The 27710-nt window shown below is 42.3% G+C and overlaps 6 protein-coding genes across 7 annotated transcripts; 1 reads left to right on the plus strand and 5 right to left on the minus strand.

Moving 5' to 3' along the window:
• The first annotated feature begins 25 nt into the window (after positions 1–25).
• Positions 26–7216, plus strand: LOC144036101 (uncharacterized). Its single transcript, XM_077546412.1, has 6 exons — positions 26–1149; positions 1294–1387; positions 1955–2309; positions 2389–2509; positions 6779–6957; positions 7063–7216. The coding sequence occupies exons 1-4, from the start codon at positions 1041–1043 to the stop codon at positions 2470–2472; spliced, it is 642 nt and encodes a 213-aa protein (XP_077402538.1). The 5' UTR covers positions 26–1040; the 3' UTR covers positions 2473–2509; positions 6779–6957; positions 7063–7216.
• Positions 3100–4033, minus strand: snrnp35 (small nuclear ribonucleoprotein 35 (U11/U12)). Its single transcript, XM_077546410.1, has one exon. It carries the CDS (start codon positions 3936–3938, stop codon positions 3258–3260), a length of 681 nt encoding a protein of 226 aa, XP_077402536.1. The 5' UTR covers positions 3939–4033; the 3' UTR covers positions 3100–3257.
• On the minus strand, positions 4420–7923 carry bud13 (BUD13 homolog). 2 transcript variants are annotated; one of them, XM_077546409.1, is made up of 9 exons: positions 7723–7923; positions 7486–7573; positions 7076–7160; positions 6695–6996; positions 6151–6259; positions 5922–6060; positions 5282–5466; positions 5129–5210; positions 4420–4669 (listed from the first exon to the last, which is right to left on the minus strand). In XM_077546409.1, the coding sequence occupies exons 1-9, from the start codon at positions 7860–7862 to the stop codon at positions 4576–4578; spliced, it is 1224 nt and encodes a 407-aa protein (XP_077402535.1). In that variant the 5' UTR covers positions 7863–7923; the 3' UTR covers positions 4420–4575. The 2 variants fall into 2 exon arrangements, with proteins under 2 accessions (XP_077402535.1, XP_077402534.1); XM_077546408.1 differs by having other exon boundaries at positions 6695–6999; positions 7723–7922.
• A 350-nt stretch (positions 7924–8273) lies between these two features.
• Positions 8274–10481, minus strand: LOC144036351 (uncharacterized). Its single transcript, XM_077546910.1, has 5 exons — positions 10245–10481; positions 9607–9673; positions 9056–9111; positions 8663–8989; positions 8274–8601 (listed from the first exon to the last, which is right to left on the minus strand). The coding sequence occupies exons 3-5, from the start codon at positions 9105–9107 to the stop codon at positions 8516–8518; spliced, it is 465 nt and encodes a 154-aa protein (XP_077403036.1). The 5' UTR covers positions 9108–9111; positions 9607–9673; positions 10245–10481; the 3' UTR covers positions 8274–8515.
• A 515-nt stretch (positions 10482–10996) lies between these two features.
• Positions 10997–19360, minus strand: LOC144036589 (scaffold protein ILK-like). Its single transcript, XM_077547338.1, has 13 exons — positions 19198–19360; positions 18967–19108; positions 15821–15986; positions 15651–15746; positions 14592–14688; positions 14421–14504; positions 14252–14337; positions 14057–14166; positions 13815–13942; positions 13612–13733; positions 11660–11759; positions 11441–11571; positions 10997–11375 (listed from the first exon to the last, which is right to left on the minus strand). Exons 2-13 carry the CDS (start codon positions 19053–19055, stop codon positions 11226–11228), a joined length of 1359 nt encoding a protein of 452 aa, XP_077403464.1. The 5' UTR covers positions 19056–19108; positions 19198–19360; the 3' UTR covers positions 10997–11225.
• Positions 19361–19543: 183 nt separating this feature from the next.
• LOC144036489 (uncharacterized) lies at positions 19544–27074 on the minus strand. Its single transcript, XM_077547181.1, has one exon. The coding sequence runs from the start codon at positions 27072–27074 to the stop codon at positions 20421–20423; it is 6654 nt and encodes a 2217-aa protein (XP_077403307.1). The 3' UTR covers positions 19544–20420.
• Between the last annotated feature and the right edge of the window lie 636 nt (positions 27075–27710).

Raw genomic sequence — 27710 nt, forward strand, 5'->3', positions numbered from 1 at the left:
GGCAACTCAATGCACCTCACACAATCAAATGCACAACATAAAAACATCCTCACACAATCAAATGCACAAAATAAAAACATCCGAAATGCATGATGTAGACAATTCAAAGGCAAATCAAAGACAACAAAAGCTGTACTCATAGCAAAGCCATAGAGATAGTAGTTATCGTAGTAGTCAGAGCAAAAAAAAGTACTGTCGTATTAGTTGTAGTGCTAAAGGTAAATGATAAGTAGGAGTTATAGCAAAAGTAAGACTATTAGTTTTAATATTCAAAATAGAAGAAGTGGTTATAGTAATAGTAATATCTGTTGGATTTCTAGCATTAGTATTACTGCTAAACATATAGTACATGTTTTTAAAATAGTACTGTAATACCAATTCTGCACCAAGTATCACCAAGTCCTATCCTGTACTCGCAATATAACATTGTACACAATTCAAAGGACGCATAATCATACGTCATGAGTGTAAAAACAGTACGCTATCATGCGTTTGCTCGGCTTCTTTGTATTATCTGTCATTGCGACAGCAGTTTACAGTACTCACTGGAATATGGGTCAAAGTGCACCTCCCACATAACACAAACATGTAATTGTAATTGTGGACGTCAAATACAACACAAACACTGTAAGGGAAAAAAATGCCATTTTCCATGCATACTCAAAATATTTATTAAAAACTAATAGGATGTTTTCTTCAGAAAACCCCTTAAAGGCTGGAACAGGTCTTGTGGTAGATAAATAAACTCCTTTGGGATTGATGCCAGCTGCTCGGTGGCAAAGAAAGACGCATTACTGTCAGGCGGCCAAAGGCTGCGAGGAAACCACTGAATGTTTTCCTGGCTCGCAGCTACACTATATTCCACTACACTACTGCTGTCATAGCAATGACGAAGCTGCTTTATTGTCTCACTGTGCCCGCTACGCCATGACGACTACAGTAAACAGGATTGATAGAGCAAAAATATTAAACAGGCTACTGAGATTGTAAATGACAGCTCAGTAGTCTAGTAACATACAGAGAGGCTCAGATGATACGGTATGGAACAATCAGGGAAAATTTTCATTGAAAACCTGCAACATGCCAAGCACCGTCGCAACTTCTTTCTGCGGGCTCGACCATACAGGGGGGAACTTCCCACAGTGGCAGGTGAGATTGGTGGGTCTTGAAACGGATTGTGGTTCCAAGATTCTTGTTCTACCATACAACAATAACATCTAGTTTGAGAAACAGAAGCAGTAGAGCTTACTTAAGTGATCTTGTGTCAGAAAATATCTGCGGATTTGTGTTCAGAACCGGTTAATCCAGTGTACCCTACCTTGTGCCACCTGTGTCCGATATTCTACCATGGAGCTGTGATCATGGGTTGTCTGAGACCTAGAACCCGGTAAAGCAGACCTCAACAATTTCAAGGATATTGTCAAGTTATCTCTGAAGATGTCTGAGAATTGGAAGCCACATAGTGTTGGATGTCATTTTAACCAGTAGCATTCTATTTCTGCTGTAGAACAATTGTCAGGGAAATTCAGAAAAGAATTGTCTTGGAACTGGAACTGAAAAAGATTTAAAAAAATACGAGCTTGGATTTTGGAAGCTGGTATGTTGAGCATACCTGGATGCCATTCAAAACCAGCAACATTTTTGTTATTCAATTAACTGGGAAACTTCGAAAAAGGACTGTCTGAGAACTGGAACCGGTAAATTAGAATGTAAGATTCATCTGAAATATGATATCTCGTTATGTTTGAAGACGAGTTGAAAATTGGAAGCTTGGTTGGTTGCATACATTTCAGATAGATCAATGTCTGAGAACTGGAACCGGTAAAGCAAGCCGCTACCTATGCCACCTTGATGTAATTTCAAACCTGCCAATAACGTCCTTGTCCTGCAATTGAACAACAGTCCCAGAAGATGACATGAGGACTGATTACATTAAACCCTTCTTATCCTGCAGGGTTTCTCCTCTACCCGGACAGCCCTGCCAAGATGGAGACCACGTCTGGAGAGGCTTTCTGCTTCAGGGCTGTCCCGCCACGAGACCGCGGAAAAGGTCGCACTTCCGTGCCAGGTGCTCAGGACTCGCGGCAGGAGACCCGCCAGTCCCATCCGGCGTCCTCGAGACAAACAGGAAGTGGAAAGAGCATACATCAAGAGACAGATGCGCAAGCAGAAGACATCTGTTATCCAAACCAAGATCCAGAGATGCTGTCTCAGTACCAGAAGGACTTCCCTCCTCCGTCGTCCTGGCGCAGGAGGAGAACTCCGGCCTTGCCACAGCCAGACAACATTGGCATCAACCCAGCTTTCAGGTGAGGACTATGGTCAGATGGTTGGAGACACTTGCCCATGCTTGCTAATTACTGTCGCCAAATGTTTTGATTGGTGCAGAATCGAGTTTGGGACGGTCCACAGGGAGGCGTACCCCAATTGGCACGACCCCTACACAGGAGGGCCCAGGTCCACCATCACTGAATGCCTTTCTAGTAACACCAGTGAGACACTTCATTAGGTACGGAAATACTTGGTAAATTATACTAAAAAAGCTTTAGAGACAATTGCTCTCACTTTACTAGTAAATGGTACTTCATTTATATGGCGCTTTTCCACCTTACAAGGCCCTCAAAGCGCTTTACATTTGACTATTCATTCATCTACTGATGACGCAAAATCAGGGGCCTGTGACAATCAGTGGTACTTTAACTTAACTGGGGGTTCAGTATCTTGCTTAAGGATACTTCGATGCAGTCACAGTGGCATGGGATCGAACCCCCAACCTGTGGTTGGGGGGTAACCCCAATGGAGGCATATCTAAAATTGACACTTATAAATACAATTTTGCCCGACAACAAGCTAGATTTAGTCAAAAAATAAACCAATTAACCTGATCTAACCGAACTAGTATTTATTTTATGTCAAATCAAAGTGATAATGTCAAAGCATTTCAAAAGCAGTCACTCTGGTCAATCAGATTGCTCATAGATGGTATAAATAACCATGCTGCCCACAGCCACTAGGGGGCAGATTGTGATCAAATATAAACTATGATGTTGTGATGCAGTTTCCGGATTGTAACGTCAAGATGTGTGACTGAACAACTACTTTCACAATAAACTTTTAATATGGCTCATACAAGAACACCAAATTTTACAAATATACTTTGAAATGTTGCATAAACAATGAGGGGGTGATAAAAACGCAAAATCACATTAAACAAAAACAAAAAAAATTAAAATAAAAAAGGAAACAATAGTCCACTTTCATCTCCTGTCTCGGTGCCTGCTCCTGTCTCGGTAGCGGCTGTCATCGTTCCCTCTGCCCCCCCACTCGTCCCTGTCTCGGTCTCGATTACCCCGATTGTCGCGGTCTCGCCGTCCGGATCTCTCCCACTCCCTGCGCCCGCCACCCGACCACTCCTGCTGCAATGGTCTGGCACTGAGATTGATGGGCTTCCGGAAGGGTCTATCCCTGCCGCCGAAGCGCAGCTGGCCGGACTCCTTCTTGCCCCCTAGCCCGCCGCCGAGCCGTCTAGGGATCCAGCCTTTGAGGGTTCGCTCCAGCTCGAAATCCACGAACAACTCCTGCTGGTCGACCACCAGTTTGTTAGCGTCCCGGCGTGCTCGCACCACGGCCCGCTCCTCCTTGTACTCGACGAAGGCGTAGCGCTTGGAGAAGCCGGTGACCACATCACGAACCAGCCGGACCCGCTTAATTTCACCAAATTTTGAGAATACCTGGTGCAGTTTCTCCTCGGTGGTCATCGGATTGAGTCGAGCCACGAAGAGAGTGAGCAGCGGGTCTCCCACGACGCTTTTGTTTGGCTTGTAGCGGGCGCACATTCCCCTCCACACGGCTCGGTCGTGGGGCTCCACGTCGGTGCCGTCGATGCTGCCGGCTTTGAGCGGGTCGTACACCTTGGCGATGGGGTTCCAGTCCGCCATTTCGTGTCAGTTTTGTTTGCTTACGTGCCGTAAACTGAAAACATCCGCGTAGCTTTTTGGTTCCGCTTGAGCGTACTCACAAAAACAGTCCGATGGGAAACAAATGTTCCACCAAAAGGTTCCTATCTACTAAAACGACCTTATTCATTTGATTAAAATCCATCCATCCATTTTCCGAACCTTCAAGGGCAAATTCAGATCTGCTTTTAAACAGACAATATCGCTCCATTTTAATCCAAAGTATTATAGCAGTTGTAAATGTTCCAATGTATATTACAGTTAAACCGCAGCTAGCAATTATATATTAAATATAGGAAAAACGGCAAACCTTGTTTGGATTTTAGCTTTAATTTAAATGTTTATTACAAAAATACATAAAAGATAATGATTTTATTTTGGTTCCAATGCATGATGTATTTAAAAGCAAATCTTGCTGTCTATCATTCCGGATGTGAAATGACCACAAGGCTTTACAAGACACTTCTTTACAAACTCAAATGATTTAATAATCAATAAAAACAGTGAAAAATATCTGTGCTCCACATAGTGTAATAACTATTTACAACATCAGGAAATGACGCTTCACTTCACCGCTATGTACAGGCCGTGTCTTTTGTCAAACCTAACAGTCTTGCGTCTACATGTCCTCCACACTCCATTTATAGGCTTCCTCCTGAAGTGCTTTTTTGTCTGCGATCCTCGTGTAGCGCTTCTGCTCAAAACCGTTGGACCTGCCCAACACACAATGAATGAATGATTAAAAATACAGCAAAACCTTACAGTCATAATCTTCTCAAAAAAAGTACACCTTGAAAATTAATAAATGTATTTCACTCGCATGATCATCATCATCATCTTTCCCAATTATTTCTCTAGCCTTCCAAATAAAACCTAACAAAAAAAAATTGATTTTATGAAAGCAGTGATGTATAATATTGCTCATTTTAAAATATTTCTCATGAAATAGAAAGTAACTTTTAGCACATCACAATGAATTCATTTCAATTGTACTGCACTTTCTTTTTTGGCCACCTGGGGGCAGTAAAATACAGACATGCGGACATACATGAAGATAGTCACAACAGTAAGCTGCAGTAATAAAGAAGATTAAAGTACCGTAGTCTAAATTTGGCGGTACACAATCACACACACAATCTCCCAAATTGCTGCTAATGTTTCACGAATTGTACCTGTTGACGCCATCCCAGCGATATCCTGGTAAAAGGTTGAACCTGTTGGGAGGTGGAGGAGGACCTCTATATTGAGGTTTTTCTGAAAAAAATAAATAAATCATCAACATTGTCCTAAAAATCGTTTAGGGAAAAGGTCATCTTTGGTGTTACCTTTAACCCCGTGCGTCTTGCGCTCCTTCTTGCGCCGCAACATGGCCGCCATGGGATCTCCATCCCTCACCTGTTCCCTCAGCATGCGGTCCAGGTCCTCGTCATCGCGGTTGCGCGCCAGCGGCTTCTGGGCCTCGCGCACGGCATCCTCCAGACGCTGCTGCTCCATCTGACCCTGAGCAAGCCTAAAAGCCATTGCATTTGCATGTATGAGATTTCAGAGTAAGGTTTTAAACCAGGGACAGGTTTAAAAGTTTGAAATAGAGTATGAAAAGGGGTTCACAGCAAATTTAGGGTTTTGACATTGGGTTAGGTAGGGCTTCAAATTTGGTTTTGTAGCTCGGGTTTGGGTTTCAAGTTGATCCATCCATGGGTTAAGGGTTCAAACAAGAGTTGGACTTTCAAGCCAAGGTTAGTGTTTACAATTAGGGTTTCAAGCCTGCATTACAGTTTCAAAGTAAGTTTTCAATATAGGGTTAAGGCTTCAAGCATGGGTTAGGATTTCAAGGCAAAATTACGGTTTCAAATTACGGTTTTAAACAAGGGCTGAGATTTCAAATAAGGATTTCAAGCCAAGGTTATGGTTTCAAGCATGGGTTAGGGTTTCAAATCAGTGTTTCCAAGCCCCACACTCACTCACCCTTTCCCCCACTGAGCGTATTTCTCATCCTTTGCCGCTTTTTCTCCAGCTTTCCTTTTCTGTTCTTCCCGCTCCGACTCCAGATCTCGCTTTTTGCCGCTCTTGTCTCGAAACACCGTCTGAGCGTGGCGGGATGCGTCTGGAAACACGCGTGTGTGAAGACATCATGTTATCAACATACTGTTTCTTGCAACAAATAACTCATAAATATGAGTAACATAATGCTGACTTTCAAGCTCCTTGTTGTTTCCGTCCCTGCGTCGTGCCTCTTCTTTCTCCATACGTAGAACATCGGAGGAAACCAGACCCGCTTTTCCGCCCGAAAGCATACTGTTGCCCTGGCAACAACAATAGCATTTCAAAATGGCCGCCAAATAACGAGCCACATAGGGAAGGTGATTGACGTCTATAAAGACCACTTTGTCCTTTAGTATTTATTTTACTTTATAACAAAGTTGACATTTTAATAATAATAATAATAAAAAACTTAAGCTAAATCAAAAAAATTTTTAAATGGCAAAAATGGGCTGACTTTTTTTTTAAGGTGGAGGTATATTTGTATGTCATTATTTTTGTCTTATGTTTTAAGAATGTGTAAATAAATAAACAATCTGAGAATATTGTCTGATTTTTTGCCGTAAAGGAGTACCAGATTATAAAAGAGCTAATATTAAATTAATCTATCGGGCTCTAAATGATAATAAATTGCTTTATAGAGTGCTTTCAGTCAAAGTTATTGGTTTCAGTCACGGATGACAAACTGAGCGTTTCACCTCCGTTTGTGCGTTCCTACGAGGAGGTGATAGGTCATCATCTGACACTTTTCCACCGTGCCTTCCCCATCTGGGCGGCGACAGGTCTGAGTCGGAATCCCGTCGTCCCTTCTGCTGCTTCTTCCTCCTTGGCGGCGACTGGTCGGGAGAATTGTGGCGTTTCTTCCTTGGTGGTGACATATCAGGAGAATCGTGGAGAGGTCTCCTCGGAGGGGAAGCGTCCGGAGAGTCGTGTCGGGTTTTTCTGCCCGACGACTGCTCGGGTAAGTCTCCTGATTGGATGTCCTCTTCTTCATTTTCATCTTCTAGAATGTAAAACAACTCTCATGAAGTATACTTACACATATACATGTATTTTCACCCCAAAGCAAAATGGCTGACCTCCAATGACTTTCCACCTAGAGCTGCTTCGGAAGATTTCCAGCATCCTGACGTCATCGGGGCGTTCGTCAATTACTTCAGCAATCTGATTGGACAACACCAAGCAGTGGGTGGGTCAATTAATAATGTTTCTGATGATAGTGATATCAGTCAATAATACCAGAAAAAATAATAATAAATTATTTCTTTCAAGTCAAGGCTTTTGGTGGGTTTGGTCATTTACACTCTTTACTAAAAAAATTTTTTTCTTTCAAAGCAAAGAAAAGAAGTACAATGAAGTGGGACATTTTATTAATTTTGATTTCATTTGAAGTTTTAAATACAGAGTTTGGGGTTTAAAGGACGAAGTTTAAACTAGATGTATGTTTTGGAATTAAAGTTTCAAGATAAGGTTAAGGTTTGCGTCTTACCACGGGTGCTTCCTCGTCGTCCTCTTCCTCCTCATTTTCCTCGGCCACCGTCTGTTTCCAATCTATATCATCGTCTACTATTTTGAGTCTTGAATAAGACAAAGAGACAAAAAGGACTAGAAACCATTCTCTCATTCATAAAGAAAAATGCGACGTGATGCACAGCTAACGTATGTTAGCATCTAGCTGCTATTTACACGCACACAACACGAGAAACAGTTCGACGTAAAAACTCACCCTTTTCCCGGAATTTTACGCCTCTTCTTTTTGAGTTTCCCCTTAGACTTTTTGGCGTCGCCATCATTAGACAAATAGCGTTTTAGATACTCCGCTTTAGATAATTCAGCTCCTTTGATGCTAGCAGTGGAGGCAGCCATTTTGATATGGGACAACTACGGAAACTGCGGAGTGTCATACTACCACCCGACCAGTGCGAATGTTAACGAATAACGAGTAATCTATTGAACATAGCGTTACGGCAAAAAAATGGAGCGTTGATACGTCTTTTATAGTTAATCGGATAATAATAGGTTTATACGCAATACTATCTTATTTGAGCATGCTGGCATTTGTTTGTGAATTTATTTTGATTTTTCAAAAGAGCACCTTAGGCTAACTGTATTTACATTTGGCCCGAAAACTAGATACAGACATTACAGTAGATGTTATTAAAACAGGTCACATTTCTGTCATTTTATGATTTTATTTGCTTGAATTAAAACAATCAGTACATCTTCCAAAGTCATGTTCACATTGTAACTCTGTAGCACAAAATTAAAGTTGAACAAATCTATAAATAACTGCAGAACATGTCATTAGTATGAATTCTCTATTGCCTACGACATATGAGACGCATGCAAGATGGTACAGTATAATTGCATGGAGCTTTATGCTTGTGAAAAGATGCTTGTGGTAACAGGGGTCAAAGGTAAATACAACTAACAATACATAGGAGAAAAAAAAGTTTTAACCACTGTAATATTTTGCACAATTTGGACATTTACACTTTGAGAATTATTATTTTAGGTCATTACAAGTAAAGGTATAAAAGCAGGATGGCAACAATCCAGGAGCTCTGCAGAAACATGCTGACAGCCCCGCATTGGACGAGATGATCTGCAAAAGAAGGAGAAGATGAAGAAAAATGACTCCAAATTTTCTCTCTCCCTGCACTCACCTCTCTTCACATTAACGCTCGCTCCCTCCCCGGTTATCTTGCACATGTAGGTGGTGTTGTGCGGCAGCTTGTCCCGGTAGCCGCTCAATGTCAACCTGTAGCCATGCGGCTCCACCTCCGTCACGTGGCTCACTTGCCTGAACTCCGCCTCCGCTGCCAGGCCGGACACATTGGCATTGATGAGTGATTGCTTGGAGCCTGATGACCAGGAGAACTCATAGCTGTTAATCTTATTGGGCTTGGCCTTGATCAGGCAGTCCACCCGCAGGTCACCGTCGTCTTCCTCGCACACCGTGATAAGGTCGCACCACACCGGCGTCAGCAACACTGATATAAAAGGGAAAATAATTTACTTGAACCCTTATTGACACTCCTTTGTAATATTCCCCTCACCTCCTAGCATGCCGAACACAAACAGATGCTGGAGCATGATGGAAAGCATCATCCAGCTAGGAAACATGAAAAAAAGAGAACAATTTCATGAAAATGCTCGAAAGGACCACAAAACTGACACCATGACATTTAGGTAAAAAAGCAATGCAAATCCATCCATCTAGGATACTGCCAGGTAGTACGAACCCTAGAATTCACCCAGAATAAATCCAGAATGGTTGACGGGCATGCTTCTTTAAGACTTTTTCAAGCATCCTGTATGATAGACATGTCCACTCAATTGCGTGTCAGTCAATGAAACTGGTGGGGCTAATTTTGTTTGTAACGTTGCCTCTAAGGCACTTTAAAACATACACCATCAACTTTCATGCTAAACATGTAGCAGCAGTTTTTAAAATGAATTTGTTGGCAAGTTAACACAACATTGTGCTTCCATCAAATCTGATCCACATGATCTGGATATTATTCAGTCTTAATTTTTTTTCTCTGATATCCCTTAGTTCCTTTTAAAATAGTAACTTAAATCTAACATGTTTTTTTTTTAGCCTTACCTGTGCTTCGGTGCAGGATGATGAAGCAAGTCTCAGCACTGCAGAGCAAAACACTAGATGGGGAGGGCTAAGAAGGGGAGGATGGCAAAAGAGAGGGATGAGGATGGATGGATGCCTGATGAAGGGCACCTGATAATAAAAAGTACTCGTCATCGCTATTGTTTTCCCAGCACTGCTCTATTTTTATTTCTGTACGAGGTACTGGATAACAACAACCACACCCAGTTGTAACATTTGCACAACATAGACGACACTAGTTTGGTACCGATGCTGTGTCATCAGCTGAACCGCTTCCATGGCTGGTAGATGCTAACCTTGCTCTCGCAAGATGTATTCTCGCGGTATTTGTGAGTTCACAAACTCCTGAGAATATTGAAGAGAACTCCATCGAGTAAAGCACAAATCACAAATCTGGCTATTGCCAGTATAGGTAGATACATACGAACGTGTGAAACAAAGAAGTATGAGCTATTTTTATTTAAAGCAGCAAATACAATTAGTTACATGATCATGAAATGAATTAAAAAAATGATCTAAATAATAATGATAATAATAATTGACGTCTGTCCCCAAAGTAGCTCCCTGTTACCAGTCCACCCTTATAAAAAGTCCGGTTGAACCAGGAAGTAGCCACTCACAAAACGTCGCACCAAAAGCGAACAAAAATCCAATATTTCACGACAAAGTCACACCATGTGGGGCTCTACGCTCTTACCCACGTCAAATTAGTTAAATAAACACCTGAGCGTATATAACATGACCGTAAACGTTAACAAACATAATAAATTAGATCCGCACTATCTACTGCTTAAGGCGGAAAAATATACATGGAGGACAGAGACCGGCATGTGCCAAAGTAGTTACCCCCGGAAAAAAAAGTATCCCTGCCGCGGGTTACGGTATTTTTATTTTTTTTAATAACCACATGAAGAAGACGTGTGTTTTTGAGTTTTAGAAACAAGGTTTTGTAACAAGAAACAAAAGAAAATCAAGAACACGCTCGCATTCTGCAATGGACTTTAGGTGCGTTCAATGACCACGCACGTAGTAGGCAATCTCCACATACATAAAAAAAGCTCAAACGACTGATGAATGTTAATGTTTTTCGTTTTTCTTCCACATGTTTGAAGTTTAAGGTTATGGTTAGGGAGGCACATTTTCCAAAAATCGGCACTTTCATGTGGTAAAAGTTATAAGTTCCCACGGCAGGGGATACACATTTTTTCGGGAGTAACTATATGGCACAACACCAGAAGTATTTGGAGGACTCATTTAAAGTCATTATGTCCGCAGGTCATTTGTCATGTGTAAAAAACAAAAACAAAAAAGTGAACACTAAGTTGACACTTGAGATTGACACGAAAGGAAGAAAGAATGTCAACATTTGTCATAAATATAAAACTTTTATTGCATTGGTGGAGTGACAGCGTTACCTTTATACAAATTTTGTTTTGGCTAATTAGGCCACTAAATAGTCCATCCACGAATTATAAAAAGGAATCAAAAAGCAAAAGCTTACATCTGACACTGGAACGACAAGTAACAGATGTATGTTTACTGACAAATGTGCGGTTTAAGTGACATGATGTACAGCGGCTGAGCAGATACATGAGCGCGGTTCACTTGTCTTGCATTTTTTCCAAGATGGGCACGATCATGTCAAACTTGGGCCTCTTGGCGGGGTCCTCGTTCATGCACAGCCTCATCAGTTTGCAGATATGAGGCGAGATTCCTGGCGGGATGGTCGGACGCAGGCCCTCCAAAGCCACCTGAGAATAGATCGCGCGGTTACCGCATGTAGGGGGAACATAGAGCTGATTTTTGGCGTACTCGCCTTCATGCCAATCTCCATGGGCGAGAGGTGGGCAAAGGGCACTTCCCTGGTGACCAGCTCCCACAGGAGCACGGCAAAGCTCCACATATCGGCCGATCTCCTGTTGATGTCTTCCGAGCGCTTCTGGAGGGCTGAAATGTGACAAGATAGGTGTTTAAATGTCTTTATTTATGGGACATACATATGATGTGTTGATATGATGAGGTATTACTGCACAACCTTCTGGGGCCATCCAGGCCGGAGAGTACATGCGTCCGGCACATTGGAAAGAGAACTTGGCGTCCGCCATGCTTATCCTGGCAGTCATGTCCTCGTCAATCTGCCAATTGATAAGGATATCAGCATGGAATTTTTCAACTAGTGACTGACAGTTTGCTAGAAGTGTTGAAAACTACCTAAGAAGTTGAATAATGTTTTAATGTAATTTAATGTAGTCAGGTGACTTCAAATATTGTTTTAAGAATGTGAAAATTTGTTAAATATAAATTTGAAATGAAACTTTTTGAATGAAAATTTTAATTTAATGGAGTCTTTGAAATACTGTTTCATTTTTTGTTCAATTAAATGTAATATCAATTAAAATGAGTTTTTGAAATATATTTAATGTTTTTTTTTAATGTTTTAAAATTGTAAGTGTGATTCAAATAATTTATTTTAATTTAATTATGGTAAATTATATAATATGAATTACATTCGTTTAAATTTGTATTTAAAAAAAATAACGTTTGGTTTATTTTTTTAACTTTTAATTCATTTAAATCAAACTAGATAAAAATAGTTTAATATTTATTTCATTAAATGTTTACGTTTTAATAAAAATATTAATTTCACTCATACTATTAAAAACATTCCTACTTGCATTTACATGCTTTTAATTTTTTAAAATTTCTATTGATTATATTTATCCATCCATCCATCCATTTTCTTGACCGCTTTTCCTCACAAGGGTCGCGGGGGTGCTGGAGCCTATCCCAGCTGGCTTCGGGCAGTAGGCAGGGTACACCCTGAACTGGTTGCCAGCCAATCACAAGGCACACAGAGACAAACAACCATACTCACAATCACACCTATGGACAATTTGGAGTGTTCGATTAACCTGCCATGCATGTCTTTGGAATGTGGGAGGAAACCGGAGTACCCGGTGAAAACCCACGCAAGCACGGGGAGAACATGCAAACTCCACCCAGGAAGGCCGAAGCCCGGACTCGATCTCACGTCCTGAGCACTGGGAGGCGGATGTGCTAACCAGTCAGCCACCGTGCTGCCCTGATTATATTTATATTCAATTAAATTTTATTTTTTATTTTATTGTAATTCATCGCAATTTAGTTACTAGAACTAAAAAATGCACAAAAGTGCAAAATGTAATAAAATCACTCAAACTACATGCTGATAACAAGCAAACCTGCAATTAAACCGATTTTTATATTAATATTATATTATCATTATTATAACTCATTTAACTAATTTGCTTCCAAAAATGTATAAATACGGTTTATTTTAAATAATACCAGTGTCCCAAAAATGTATTTAAATATATTTTTTTATGCTAGAGCATTCCGAAGGCTTTGATGCAGCCCCTGCACTGAAGAGAGCGGTTGAAGCAATGGTAGTTTTTAAAAAAGCGGCCAGCAGGTGGCAGCAGAGTATAAGAGATCAACCAGGGCAATGTTGCAACAAGCTGTTTTTTCCACTGTTTTAAACAGATTTGTGAATAATGATGAAATTTATATATTCTGATGCTAATTGTTGCAAAACGTAAACAGAGAGAATTAAACTTTTTTCCTGATGAAAGAAGAAACTTTCTTCTGGTATGTTCCATGTTTTTATAGCAGTAGAACACAATCTTTTGTGGGCCTTGCAAATTCAGTCAAAATCCAGTAAAACAGCCGGGAGCGAAGGGAGTTGCTTCAGTAGAAATAGCTGGGAGTGAATGAGTTAAAGCATTTTTTGCTTCATTTCACCATTTCCAAGTTCAAAATCAAGCTATTTAAACATTAATTTCAAGCTTCTCCAACATGCTACATTACATTTGCATAAATAGACCTTTTCTGTATTCATAATGATTTTTTGGTACATACGTTACATAATCATCCTTGGGTGCCTTGAAACGGCGGTAAGAATCCAAGCCATGCAGAACTGAAGCGAACATAAGGACTTTCCCGCCTCACCATGACGTGTCTGCTGTTCAGGTACAGCCGCGCGACCATGGGCTCCAGCGTGTGGAGGAAGGTCATGGCGCTGGCGACGTCCAACGCAAATTTGACCGCTTGGCTTTGGTCCACCACCAGGGCTGAAGACCACACAGGTAAAATACACACACATTTTTGGCTGCATGTTTTGATTCATCACACACGAGAGGACGAAGGCTCACTGGTGCCCTGGTGCAGGAGGTTGAAGAGAGATCCGTACGGCATGTAAGGGGTGATGATGATGGGGTGAGGGGCCGGGGGGGATTGACACGCTCCCAGAACTGGGAGGATGTTGGGGTGAGAGAAGATCCTGCACAAGAGTGTAATAACCCACAATGAACTCTACTCGATGATTGTGATGATTATTTCAGTCTTTTTATATATTTTTTTAGTATTCATTAATCGAGTTGGTTGAATAATTTACCGTAGTTTGGGGTGCTCCTCGCTGAAGTCTCTGCTCTTTCTGGTGCTCCACTCCCGCACCTGCAACACCTTCACCACCACATCGTCACCCTGCCAGCGACCCTGCCAACTCTATAACACACACACACAGAGACAAATAGACACTCAGACACTTTTAAGACAAGACACAAATAAACACTTTGGGGGGAACACAAACCTCTCCTGAGTGGTTTTCATTGATTTTTGCCAGCAGTGAAAGTTGCTTGTAATCAATGCCGGCCTGCTTGTTGAGGGTCCCGTTACCTCAAGACAAAATAATAATAACAAAGAGACATTAATTTACTTATGAAGAAACAAGTGTCCATGTGAATTGTGTGTTGACTGACGAGGCCTGGTCCTCATGGTGCCCTTCCAGAAGGTTTCCTTGTAAGGAACTTTGGCCAAACTGTGTCCCAGTTTTTCTGCTTTCTCTAAATCGATAAAACAGGGCAACACGTGCAAATGTGTCAATGCTTCCTTCAAAAAAAAAAAAATCCTCATAATGTTTCCACTCTGACCTTGAAGCAGTTGCCTGAGGTGAGGCTTGGCCTTGTCCAGTGGCGTCTGTCCGTACCTGTTGCACACGCACACCTGAGCGCCGCTCACCACCAGATCCTAAAAACACACATTTAGTTGGAGTCATTGAAGACAAAAAAGTGTAATAATAATATATACCTCGTGACATTTAATAGTGGGTGTGAAAATTCTACACACCCCTTAAGTTGTACAGGTTATAGTCAAATTAACAGTGAATTAAAAGCATTTATCTAATTAACAGGGGTGTGCAGACTTTTTAACCACACTCTGCTGTAAAATATTTAATTACCTTTTTTTAATGACAGTTTTCCATTTCACTTTTATTTATTTTTAATATAGTTAAAATGTTATTATTATTATTATTATTTATTATCAGTTACATTTTATTGTAAAATACCATAATTGTGATCATTATTATGACATCATCCTTGTATGAAAGTTTATGCTCGCCTTAAATTATTAAATTAAATAGATTAATTTAAAACAAAAATAGAAAAGCATAATAGTATAAAATTATAAAAAAAAATAAAAGTTAAAAAAGATGCTGAATACAAATATATTTTTTAAATAAATTATCAACCATGGATCAACAATGATATATAATTATAATATAAAACAATATATAAACAATATGTACTATAAGGATGATGTGGTATGATAATGTAATATGGTAATATAACTATTTATAATATAACTACTGTGATTGTAAAAATAACTAACACAACAAAATCGAAAAGTGAACACTTTTAATATTAATAATACAGTTTTTATACTGTATATGCTGTAAGTGATATTAATTTATTGTAACAAACCAGTGTTGTTGCCATTTTTCTTCAGCAGGGGGCATGCTGACTGTGTGTAGTGCAAAGCCGTATATGGAGAGAGTTTGGCCAACTCAGAGTAATTGATCAACCGCTGGTTACATGACATATGGACGCCATCTTGTTACCCTGCTGAAGCCGAATTGGCCAAACTCTCTCTCTATATACGGCTCTGGTGTAGTGTAAAAAAGTGCACATTGTGTAATGTATGTTGTGTACCTGTGCTACGGTCTCTTGGCCCCAGAAGCACGCGTAGTGCAGCGGCGTGTTCCCGTGTTCGTTGACTGTGTTGGGGTCCGCCTTGCACTGAATCAGCTGCGTGACATGAAGACGATGATGTCACCACACACGTACGACATCATCGGATTGCGTATGTCACCATGGCGTACCTTGGCCACGATGTCGGCGTGGCCGTGGCTGGACGCCAGATGCAAAGGGGTGTCGTCGCCGCGGTTCATGACGTTGATGCGGGCGCCCCTCATGATGAGCATGTCCACTACTCCACCGCGTCCCTCCCGGCACGCCCAGTGCAGCGGACTGAAGCCGTGGTCGTCCCTGGCGAGAGCAAAAACCGCGTTACGCCTGTGGTTAAGCCCCTTTCACACGATGCCTTTAAAGCTGGCTTCCCCCAAACTTTTCTCACGTTGCTGTTCTGTGTGAAAGGTACAGACAGGAAATGTGGGAGTCGAAGTAGATCAGCAAATTTCTCAGCTTTCTGATGGTGCCTGGGTGAAAGGGTATAACGGAAAGCTGGGACGTTAACACCTGACACTGGTTCCTCCTACCCTGTTGTGTTGAAAGCAACTGTCACTGTGAGGCAAATATTTTTAACGCACCCAACGTTAAGTCCCTTTCACAGGAACCTTTCACCTTCTTCCCAGCTTTATTCCGTGTCACCATTCTGTATGAAATGTATCAATACAGAATTAACATTTTCACAACTTTTGACGTAATATTATAGGTGGGATGAATGTTTGCGTGAAAAGCATTTGTAGGAAGCCAGGAGTAGGGATATGTTTACCCCAGTCCACACTTTCTTTGATACCCTTTCACACAGACTGCCATCCCACCTCTGATACTACACTGAAAGATGGGATATTTTAATTTTGCATCGGTACCCTTTCACACAGAATGACATGGAATAAATGCTGGAAAAAAGACGGCTTTAAGTGTCCATGTGAAAGGGGCTTAACGTGTAAAATATGCTTTAACACATCGGGCAGGAGAAGTGACGATGAGGTGTTAAACTTAACAGCTGATACTCATTTCTCTCACCCTCTTGTGTTAAAAGCAATTGCTGCTGCCTGACAACTACTTTATAAATTCAAAGTATCACTGTTCTATGTGAAGATTTAGACCATCTGCGAGGCAGGATAGTGACCGTGTGAAAGGGTATACCGTATATTGGAAAGCTGGGATATGGCTATCTTAAGTTTAACACCCGCTACTCACTTCTTCCGCTGGGTTGTGTTAAAAACAATTGCTGTCACACAAGACCCTGGGTTCTGTTCATGTCACCCCTTCACACATAGTAGAGTCGGTATGTTAGGCAGAATCTTTGTGTAAAAGGGGCTCAATGTGACAGTTCTGCAGAGTCTGAGTGAAAGGGGCTTCAATAATAAATGCCGCAAAAATCGAGAAGTTTTAACACCTTGCTCTCACTTGTAGCCGTCTCTGTGTGAAAAGCTCTGCGTGAAAGGCAAAGGCAGGTACATATGAGTGTTTTTTTTTGGTCAGCTGATGTTCTTCACTCCTAATCTTTATTTAGACTCTGGTGCACGCTTGCTCACGCTGCGGGTGGCCTGAGGCCCACCAGCCGTCGGCCGCGCTGATAAACACGGCTGTGAAAAAGGGTCAGCCTGTCAGTCTTTTTACGTACGCTGGACAGCTGCCAGGCAGGCGTGTTGTTGGGGTCATCTCTCACACACACACACACTCCCTGGATTTACCGCCTAAAAAGGACTTTGTGTGTCCTGTGTAGATTCATTCCAGTTGTTGTGTTTATTGTACACTTGGCGATTACCGTGAGTAACTGGCAAGAAATGTCATCACATTATTTGTAGTACACATGTATTTTGTGCCTGCGTATCTGTCTGTGAACGAGCATTCCATGGATTTTTTTTGTCTCTGCAGATTATTTCTAGTCATTGTGCAGCTATTGTGCAAGGTGGCTGTTATCTTGAATAACTGCTGAGAGGAGCAATTACACAAACAATAGTGTAGTACATTTAACATGAGCGTGTAGCTGAACTTGCCATGTTCATTTTTTGACTGTGTGGATTATTATGTAGAAATCGTGTTCATTTTTAATGTGCAAGGTGGCTGTTATCGTGAACAACTGGTGAGTGGCACAATCATACAAATTACTGCATATCATAATAAATTTTTTCACATTTGAATTAGCATGTGTTGGACATTTTTTTTTAATGTGGATTATTTCAAGCCATTCTGTTCCTTTCTATTGTTCGAGGTGGCTGTTTTCTTGAATGACTACCAAGAGAAGTTATCAAATTAATCTTGACACATCCATTGTTGGTGCACATATGACGCAAGTCGTGACCATTTATTTACTCAGTGGATTATTTCTCATTGTTGTGTATATTTCTATTGTGCAAGGTGGCTGCTATCATGATAGAGGAATGATCACATTAATTATATGACATTCACATTGAATGTTGTTGATACAGTAAACTTTTTTTTTTTACATTGTGCATTATTTCTAGTCATTGTTTTTATTTCGATTGTGCAATGTGGCAGTGTACTGGTATTATAATAACATGACATGTATCTTATATTGATTTTTTTGTACACTATGGATTATAATGGAGGAATAAACAAGCATTATGCATGTGTGGTAGCCTTTTTTTTTTCAATTTTATTGAAATCTTCATCTTTTTGTTAATTTCTATTGTGCAAGGTTCCGTTCATTAATTACGTGTGACCAAACCTACCTTGGACTTTTTTTGTTTTGTTGACTTTTTGAATGATTTCTACTCTAGTTGTTCTGATTATTTCTGTTGTGTACGATGGTGGCTACCATGAATAATTGGATCATATGAATTAAAAATTACATTTAAAGCACCATGGATTTTTGTGGATTATTTTTCCATTACACTTTAAATATAGAGTTTGGGAGTTCCTGCCGTAAAGTGATGTCACACTGTGTGGATTCCTGAGCTATAAAAAGAATCCAGGAGCGGCTGAGGGGCTGAAATATTCCCAAGCAGCTCATCATGAGTGCATTCCAGATGCAGTGATGGAAAACATGGGAAATAGTGACCAGTCCTTCTCCAGTTGGCCAGGCTCCGCCCACACAGGAAATGAAGGCTGTCAACATACAGTACATATATGGCCTGGCCTGGGAATGAGCTTCCTTTCAGGGAATGCTGCTATTATAATGACCTCTCGATTGTGTGGCGATGACATCATTAAAACTGCAGAAGACTGCATGCTCAGTATGGAAACTATTTGATGGCTCGAGCCTGCCACACTCGTCAAAGGCTTTTCTTCTCCAAGTTTAGATTTGTCCACTCACCCTAAATTGAGGTCATTTTCTGTGTTGTCCAACCACAGACGAACTGCCACGGAGTTGCCCTCTCGACACAGTGTGAAGATATCATCCATGTTTACAGTGGGCTGCTCCTTTAATCCCGTTTGGTGTGTCTGCGACCGGCAGCCTGAAATTAAATGCGGTTAGCCTGAAATGGACAGAGTTGTGGGGAAAAAAAGCACAAACAAAAGGAACAAATGAATTAAATGAGCTTACCGTTACTGCTACGTTTCCGTTTCCCACTCAGTCTTTAAAAGTTCTTCCCCATAAGCGAGGAAGCGCGGCGGGCGCGAGACTTGGCCCCGCCCCGGCGGTCGTTATCCAGACGGCTGCGGTTTGGTTGGAAAGGCCGGTCCGGAATCGTGGAGCTCGGTCGCCCCCTAGTGCGCAAATACAGCAGAGTAGCTTTCCATGCCGACTGTGACGTCAGCATTATTACGTCGCAGCATATGCACGTCTCCTTATATGGAAGTGTAATAAGAGACTTTTTCGTAATGACTGTTCATATTTGGTCAAGTGGATTTATTGTTTGTATTTTGATGTGACACAATACAAGATTCAAATTTGCGAGCAAGTTTATATAAACATGACAAGTATGCTAGTTTATCATACACTGGTAATATTTACACTCATATTACTTCACTATTAGGTAATGTTGAAATGGTTCTGTTTGCTTCATTGTAAGGCCACATCCTTATCCTCCTTCTACTCTTTCTCCTCACTCTTCTCCTTGTCTTTCCTTTTGTTTGTTTTAATGTCTCCTCCATTTGAACCCCAGGCAGTTTCACCTTTACTTCTTCAACTTCTCCTCATCGTTGGTTGCTCCACTACCTCCTATTTCCACTCTTTCTCCTCCTTTTGACTCTAGTCAGTTTCTCCTCCTCCACTTCCTCTCCTTTCTTCACCTATTTTGTCCTCGTTATGGCTCTTCACCTCCTTTTTGCACCACAAACTCCTCATGCTCACTCATGTTCAGTGTCCTTCTTTTATCACTCTATCTCCTCCTCTGACTCCTCCTCATCTTCACCTCTTCCTCCTACTTCCTCTTCTCCTTATGCCTCCACTAATTAAAAATCTCTTCGTCCTCCTGCTTTTGTCCTTGCCTTCATTTTTCTCTTTACCTCCTCCTCCTCATCTCCACTCCTTTCCTCCTCTTTAGCCTAGTTACTTTCTTCTTTAGATTCTTCTGGTTATGCTCCTCATAGTCACTTTTCTTCTCTGGTTCACTCTTTCACCTCCTCTTTGCTCCTCTCCTTTCCCCCCACAACCTCCATCTGTCAACGTCCCCTTGTTCACAATTTCTTATCTACACCCTGGCCACTCTTCTTCTCTTCTACCTCCTCCTGGTCACTTTCCACCCCAAGATCTCTCTCCGGTCATTCTCCCCCTCTCCTTTTCCACCACCTCCTCATCGTCATGCCTCTTGCCTCTCATCATGCTCACTTCCCTGGTTCTCCTCCTGGCCATTGTGATCGTCCTGCATAACTGGTCTGCGGGCCCTGGGCCAATCTAATGGCCCTCCTCCTCATCGCGATCAAACTCCTCTTTGCCCTCTTCCTCCTCCTGGTGGTCATCCAATGCCTCCTCATTGCTCTGTACCTCCTCCCCCTCATTACCACCCAGCGCCTCCCGTTCTGTCTCCTCGCTCTCATCCACCTTTCTACCCAAAGCCTCCTCACCGCATCGTGCCACCGGCTCACAGGCACCTCCACGAGGTCGCTCTCCTTGTCGTGGTCGCCCATTGCCTTCGTGTTGCTCTCCTCCTGGATGTAACTCTCGTCGACATCCATCGCCTCCTCCTCCTCCTCCTCCTCCTCTTGCGTCGCCTCAGGGGCCTTCTCCCTTTCCCTGTTGTCTGTATCCTTATCCTTCTTCTCTTGGCCACCGTTTCTCTCGTCCTGGTGGTTGTTGTCTTCTTCACTGCCACTTTCCTGCTCACTCTCACTTTCCCCCTCACTGTCACTCTCGTCATCTTCCCCGCCTTGGTCGGTTTCCTCCTCATTATCAGTGTCTTCCTCTTCATCCTCCTCCTCTTCGGTGTCCTCCTCATCGTCATCCTGGTCACTCCCCTCATCACTTTCTTTCTCCTCATCCTCAAAGCTCCCTTCGTCCTCCTCCTGGTCACTTTCTTCCTCTTTGTCACTCGCCTCCTCCACTTCCTCCGCATCCCCTGCCTCCCTTGCCTCCTCCGCCTGGTTCCACTCCTTCCTGTTTGGGTAATTTTCTTTCTCCTTGTCCATTTTCTCCTCTGGGCCACTGTCCTCAGAGTCACTCTTTTTCTCCTCTTCCTGGTGCTTATCCTTTTGGTAATTGATGTTCTTCTCCTCATGGTCGCTCATTTCCTCCTCGTTTTGGTCACTGTGTTCCTCCTCCTCGTCACACTCCTTTTCATCCACATCTTTCTCTTCCTCCTTCTTCTCATGCTCTTTCACATGAAAACTCCCGTTTTCCTCTTCTTCCTGGTCGTACTTTTCGTTCTCCACATTGTAGCAACATTTTTCCTCCTCATCCAGGTCATCCTTTTTCTCCTGCTCACAGTCTTTCTCATGACACATTCTCTCCTCTTTTTCCTTATCCTCTTGTTCATTTTCATTATTCTGTATCACCTCCTGATCATTCATCTTCTCATTTTTATGATCACTGTCCTCCTTTTCCTGGTTGATAATTTTCTCCTCCTCATTATTATTTTCCTTCTCCTCTTCCATCCTGTCAATATCCTCCTTTTGGTCATTCTGTTTCACCTCATTGCAACTCGTTTGTGTGTCCTCCTGCTCTTTTCTGCTGTCCCCCTCTGTTTCATAATCACTCACTTTCTCCTCTTGCGCCTTCTCCTGGTCAGCCATTTTCTCACCAGTCACACCCTCCTCCTTCATCCAGTCAATCTCTTTTTCATGATCGTTCAGTTTCTTCTCTTCCTCCTCCTCCTCGTTGCAACTCATATTTTCCTCCTCCTCGTCACCCTTGTTCTCCTCATCACTCTTCTTCCTCTTCTCCGGTTCACTCTTTTTTTCTTCGTCTGCATGATCACACTCCTCCTCCTGCTCTTCTTCTTGGTCTGACATTTTCTCCTCTTCAACATCTTCAGTGGATTCCCCCTCCTCCAACCTACCAGTTTCCTCCTTTTGGTTGTTCTCATTCTCCTCGTCCTTCTGGTCATTCATCTCCTCATCTTCATGACCACCCTCTCTCTCCTCTTTGACCCAGGTCATCGCCTCCTCTTGCGCAATCCTTTTTTGCTCCCCCTTCTCATAACGCCCGTCCGCCATCTTTTTCTGGGTCCTCTTCTTCTTCTCTATGCGATCATTGCTTCCCCCCACTTCCTCCTCCTCCTCCTCCTGGTTGCTGTTTTTCTCCTCTTCATGATCACCCACATTCTCTTCATCAGTCTTTTTCTCCTCTTCTTCATTATCACTCTTCTCCTCCTCCTCCTGCTGCTCATTCACCTCCTCCTCCTCCTCTTCATGACTATTCTCATTATCCTCCTGCTCTTCCTCCTGTTCACTCATCTCATTATGATCACTTCCTTTTTCTTCTTTCTCCCAGTTAAGCTCCTCCTCTTGCTCATTTATTTTCTCCTCTTCCAGGTAGCAGTTTTTTTCATCCTCTTCATAATTACCGACTTTTTCCTCTTGTTCCTCCTTTTGGTTAACACAGTAACTCATTTTCTCCTTTTTCATCCATTCAGTGTCCTCCTCTTGGTATCTCCTTTTCTCCTCCAACTCAGAGTTGTTCTGTTTCTCATCTTCACTGTAATCACGCTCCTTTTCCTGGTTATAGTTTTTCTCCTCCTCATTGTCATAGATTATGTTCTCCTCCTCCATCCAGTCAATCTTCTCCTCTTGGCTACTTATGTTCTCTTTTTCCTCTTGTTTGCTTTTTTTCTCCTCTAGATGAGCACTTCCTTTCTCCTCCTTCATCCAGTCAATCTCTTCACGTTGGGTATTCTTTTCTTTTTCACCACTAGTCTCCTCCTCGTCACCCTTTTTCTCCTTCTCATCATGATCACACCTTTTCTTCTCCTTAACCCAGTCAATCTCCTCTTGGTCATTCCCTGTGTCCTCTTCTTGGCGGCAATTTTTTTGCTCTTCATGATCACTGTCTTCCTCTTGCTCCTCCTCTGGGTTTCTATTTTTCTTCTCCTTCACCCAGTCAGTCTCCTCCTTCTCTTCCTGTTGCACCTTGTCACCCCTTTTCTCTGCATTGTAAGTCTTTATGTTCTCCTCTTCCTGGTCATTCTTCTTCTGTTTGTCTTCATGACTACTTTCCTTCTCCTCCTGCTCCTCCTTTTTCTTTTCAATATGATCACATTCTTTGTCCTCTGTCATGCAGGCAATCTCCTCCTCTTGGTTATTCATCATATCTTCTTTGTAACTCCCGTCGTCCTCCTCCTCCTGTTCATTTTTGTGCTCTTCCAAATGACCACTCCTTTCTTTCTCCTCCTGGTCACCCCTTTTCTCCTCTTGACTGTAAACACTCCTTTCCTCTTCCCTCAAGTCAGTCTCCTCCTTTTGGTAATTCATTTTCTCTTCCTCCTGGTGTTTCTTCTCTTTTGTATGATCGCTCTGTATATTCTCCTGATCCTCTTTCTGTTCACCCTTTTCATCCGCATCTTCTACCTCATTATTATCACTCCCTTTCTCCTCTTTCATCCAGTCCAGCTCCTCATCGTCGTCATTCTTTTTCTTTTCCTTATCACTGTTTTTCTTCTCTTCATGATCTTTCATTTGCGTCTCCTCTACTTGCTCCTGGTCACTTTTTTTCTCTTGTTGACCACTTCCTTTTTCCTCCTCCTGTTGATAGCTCGTTTTCTCCTCTAATTCATGATCACTTTCTTTCTTCAACTCCTCCAGGTCACCTTTCTCCTCCATCTGGTCAATCTCCTCCTCTCGATCAGTTCTCTTCTCCTCCTGGCCGTTCATCTTCTCTTTATATTCATGATTATTGGCCTTCTCCTGATCACAATTTTTCTCCTCTTCAGGGGGATTATGCGCTTTGTTTTCCTTCACCCAGTCAATCTCCTCCTTGTCATTCAATTTCTCCTCTTCCTCATCATACTTTTTCTCCTCTTCACGATCTCTTTCTTGTGGCTCCTCCACTTGCTCTTGGAGACTCTTTTTGTCTTGTTGATCACTTCCTTTCTCCACCTGCTGGTAGCTCTTTTTCTCCACTTCACAATCACTTTCTTTCTCCTCCTGGTCAATCTCCTCCTCCCGATCATTTTTTTCCTCCTCCTGGCTGTTCATCTTCTCCTTATCTTCATGATTATCAGCCTTTTCCCCCTGGTCACAATTTTTCATCTCTTCATTGTGATCATGCTCTTTTGTTTCCTCCTCTTTGTCATTCCTTTTGTCCTCTTCCTCCTCATCACAGTTTATCTCCTCTTCATGATTTTTCTTTTGCGTTTCCTTTACTTGCTCCTGGTCACTCTTTTGTTGGTCATTTATTTTCTCTTCGTCTTGCTGGTAGCTATTTTTCTCCTCCACTTCATGTTTACTCACTTTCTTCAACTCCTTCTCCTTCTGGTCACTTTTCTCCTCCTTCACTTGGTCAGTCTCCTGCCCCCGATCACTTTTCTCCTCCTGTTTTTTCACCTTCTCATTATCTTCATGGTTATTGGCCTTTTCCTCCTGGTCACTATGTTTCTCCTGCTCATTGTAATCATGCTCTTTTTTCTCCTTCAACCAGTCAGCCTCCTCCTCTTTGTCATTCCTTTGCTCATCTTCATGAGCCTTCTCCTCTACATCCTCCCTGTCATTCTCTTTCCCTTCCTCTCTATGATCACTCACTTTCTCCTCCTGGATGCTCTTTTTCTCCTCCTCGTCCTCCTCATGATCACTCTCTTTTACCTGGTTCTCCTCCTGGTCACCTTTTTTTTCTTTTGTCTCATTCTTCACTCGGTCAATCTCCTCCTCTTGATCCGTCGCCTTCTCCTCATCTTCATGATCACTTACTTTCTCCTTCCCCCACTCGGTTTCTTCGTCTTGGTCACTTTGTTCTTCCTTCTCATTGTGTCTCCTTATTTTTACTTTCTCCTGGACAGACATTCCCTGGCTTCTTTTCTCCTCTTTATCAGTTTCTGTGTTCTCCTCCACCTCTTGGTCATTATTTTTCTCCTCATTTTGATCTCTCCCTTCCACCTCTTTCACCAAGTCAGTCTCCTCCTCTTGACCGCTCATTTTCTCCTCCTCCAGGTCGTTGCTTTTCTCCTCCTCCAGGTTGTTGCTTTTCTCCTCGTCTTCATGATCACTCCCATTCTCCTTCCCCCATTCGGTTTTCTCCTCTTGGTCCCTTTGTTCCTCTTTGTCATCATATCTCCCTATTTTCTCTTTCTCCTGGTTAGACATCTCCTGGTTTATTTTCTCATCTTCTTTATGATCAGTCTCTGTGTTCTCCTCCACTTCTTGGCCATTCTTTTTCTCCTCATTGTGATCTCTCCCTTCCTCCTCTTTCACCAAGTCAGTCTCCTCCTCTTTCACCAAGTCAGTCTCCTCCTCTTGGCCGTCTCTTTTCTCCTCCTCCAGGTTGTTGCTTTTCTCCTCATCTTCATGATCACTCTCTTTCTCCTCCCCCCATTCGGTTTTCTCCTCTTGGTCCATTTGTTCCTCTTGCTCATCATAACTCATTATTTTCTGTTTCTCCTGGTTAGAGATCTCCTTCTGGTTTATTTTCTCTTCTTTATGATCAGTCTCTGTGTCCTCCTCCACTTCTTGGCCATTCTTTTTCTCCTCATTGTGATCTCTCCCTTCCTCCTCTTTCACCAAGTCAGTCTCCTCCTCTTGGTCGTCCCTTTTCTCCTCCTCCAGGTTGTTGCTTTTCTCCTCATCTTCATGATCACTCTCTTTCTCCTTCCCCCATTCGGTTTTCTCCTCTTGGTCCATTTGTTCCTCTTGCTCATCACAACTCCTTATTTTCTGTTTCTCCTGGTTAGACATCTCCTTCTGGTTTATTTTCTCCTCTTCTTTATGATCAGTCTGTTTGTTTGTCGCCACCTGTTGATCATTCTTTTTCTCATTATGATCTTTCCCTTCCTCCTCTTTCACCAAGTAAGTCACCGCCTCATGATCACTTTCCACCTCTTCCACCTGCCGGTTGCTCTTTTTCACTTCCTCTTCTTGACAACACTCATTCTCCTCCTTCACCCAGTTAATCTCCTTTTGGTCATTCATTTTCTCATCTTCCTTCTGATTGAGACTTTTCTCCTCCTCTTCATGAGCTCCCTCTTTGTCCTCCTTCTGGTCAGCCTTTTTCGTCTCCTCGACATGATTGTTCACATTCTCCTCCTTCGTCCAGTCATCCCGCTCTTGCTCATTATAAACCTCCATTTCCTTCTCTTCCTGGTCACATTCTTTCTCATTCTCATTGTGGTCACTGCTCCTTTCCTTTTCCTCCTCCACTTTGTCGTTCTTGTATTGTTGACTCTCCTGCTCCCGATCCTCACTTTGCTCCCCTTTCTTCTCCTTCACCCAGGCAATTTCCTCCCCTTGGTGATTCTCCTTCTCCTCATTGTCACTTTTTTTCTCCACTTCATGACCACCCATTTTGTTCTCCTCATGGTTATTATCTTTCTCCACCCCCACACGATTTCCTTCTTTCTCCATATCATCCCAGTGTCTCTCTTCTGCTTTTTTCTCTTTTGCCTCCTCTCCTCCTTTCAGCAACCCCTTTGCCTCCTTTCCAGACATTCTTGGTGCTTTTGAGTCTCTCAATGAAGTCTTGGAACTAATGGCAAATAGTTTCTGTTGCGTCTTCTCCACACATGTCAGGTAGAACTCCAGCCAGCCGTCACGGATGCAAATCGCGTGATGTCGGCGTTCTCCCACCCGGTAAATCTCCCGGAAGCGTCGCAGTTGTAGATTCGACAGGCAGGAGCGTATTGGCAGCCTAATTTTACTCTCCATTTGGCGTGACTCTGCGTCACGCTGTTGCCCGCCGTAACGAAACTTCTTCGTCTTCTTTGACGCGATCGAGTCACCGCATTGCTTCCTGATGAGTTTTGTGTGGGTTTTTTCCCTCTCTCTCATTCGGACAAATTCCAGATTTTCCTGCCTTTGTCGATGGCAACTTTCCTGTCTCATAAAGGACGACATGGCCATGATGTTTGGTGATGATCATAATGACACGTAGGAATAAACAAAAAATTGTCAACAATTGTGTTTGTGATTCACGAGGCATTGTAACTTTACCAGAGTGGGTTGATATGTAATATTGAGGTTATTTTAAATGCAACCCTGTTCCAAAGATCTGGAAATGGAAATCTACCAGAGCGGGCTGCTACATATGATCGGATACTGATGAATGTTTTTTTTCTTTCAACTTGGTTAAGAAATATGTGACTAACTGCAAGCAATTGTATGTGTGTGTTCGTGAGTACATGTAAATGGACTTTTACACTTGGTGAAGCAGCATGTGCCTCAGTGAGGTTATTTTGAGCATACCTTGTTCTAAGTAAGCCTTTTTGTTTGTGATCAAGTTATGAGATGGCTCCATGTTTAGTATGTTAGCCAGAAAACATTGTGAATGATATTCCCTCGACCATTTGCAACTTTTAGCATTGCTAATCTAAGCTAAGCGTTAGTTTGGCATTCTACCTATCTTTTGTTTGTGTTCTTAGAAAGTTCATTTATGTGTATGTGGCTTCTGAGGATATTGGCATAAATTGAATCCAAACAGCTGACTCAAAGCCAGCAGGATCCAAAAGAGGCCAACGTTAGCTATTGATTAGCTGCCCC

Source organism: Vanacampus margaritifer, chromosome 16 (assembly GCF_051991255.1).
Source record: "Vanacampus margaritifer isolate UIUO_Vmar chromosome 16, RoL_Vmar_1.0, whole genome shotgun sequence".
NCBI classification, from domain to species: Eukaryota; Metazoa; Chordata; class Actinopteri; order Syngnathiformes; family Syngnathidae; genus Vanacampus; species Vanacampus margaritifer.

Bases quoted from the DNA above. Each gene is read 5' to 3' on its own strand.
- LOC144036351 (XM_077546910.1), bottom strand. From the start codon at position 9,107: ATGATGCTTTCCATCATGCTCCAGCATCTGTTTGTGTTCGGCATGCTA. The intron at 8,990-9,055 runs GTGAGGGGAATA...CTTTTATATCAG, and splicing joins TGTGTTCGGCATGCTAGGAG to TGTTGCTGACGCCGGTGTGG. The intron at 8,602-8,662 runs GTGAGTGCAGGG...CTTCTTTTGCAG, and splicing joins GAGCGTTAATGTGAAGAGAG to ATCATCTCGTCCAATGCGGG.
- LOC144036101 (XM_077546412.1), top strand. From the start codon at position 1,041: ATGGAACAATCAGGGAAAATTTTCATTGAAAACCTGCAACATGCCAAG. The intron at 1,150-1,293 runs GTGAGATTGGTG...ATTTGTGTTCAG, and splicing joins GGAACTTCCCACAGTGGCAG to AACCGGTTAATCCAGTGTAC. The intron at 2,310-2,388 runs GTGAGGACTATG...TGATTGGTGCAG, and splicing joins GGCATCAACCCAGCTTTCAG to AATCGAGTTTGGGACGGTCC.
- LOC144036489 (XM_077547181.1), bottom strand. From the start codon at position 27,074: ATGGCCATGTCGTCCTTTATGAGACAGGAAAGTTGCCATCGACAAAGG.
- LOC144036589 (XM_077547338.1), bottom strand. From the start codon at position 19,055: ATGGATGATATCTTCACACTGTGTCGAGAGGGCAACTCCGTGGCAGTT. The intron at 14,689-15,650 runs GTACACAACATA...GTGTGTTTTTAG, and splicing joins GCCAAGAGACCGTAGCACAG to GATCTGGTGGTGAGCGGCGC. The intron at 14,167-14,251 runs GTTTGTGTTCCC...TGTGTGTTATAG, and splicing joins ATGAAAACCACTCAGGAGAG to AGTTGGCAGGGTCGCTGGCA.
- bud13 (XM_077546408.1), bottom strand. From the start codon at position 7,862: ATGGCTGCCTCCACTGCTAGCATCAAAGGAGCTGAATTATCTAAAGCG. The intron at 6,260-6,694 runs GTGAAACGCTCA...TGTTGTTGCCAG, and splicing joins GTAGGAACGCACAAACGGAG to GGCAACAGTATGCTTTCGGG. The intron at 5,467-5,921 runs GTGAGTGAGTGT...AATGGCTTTTAG, and splicing joins TACGCTCAGTGGGGGAAAGG to GCTTGCTCAGGGTCAGATGG.
- snrnp35 (XM_077546410.1), bottom strand. From the start codon at position 3,938: ATGGCGGACTGGAACCCCATCGCCAAGGTGTACGACCCGCTCAAAGCC.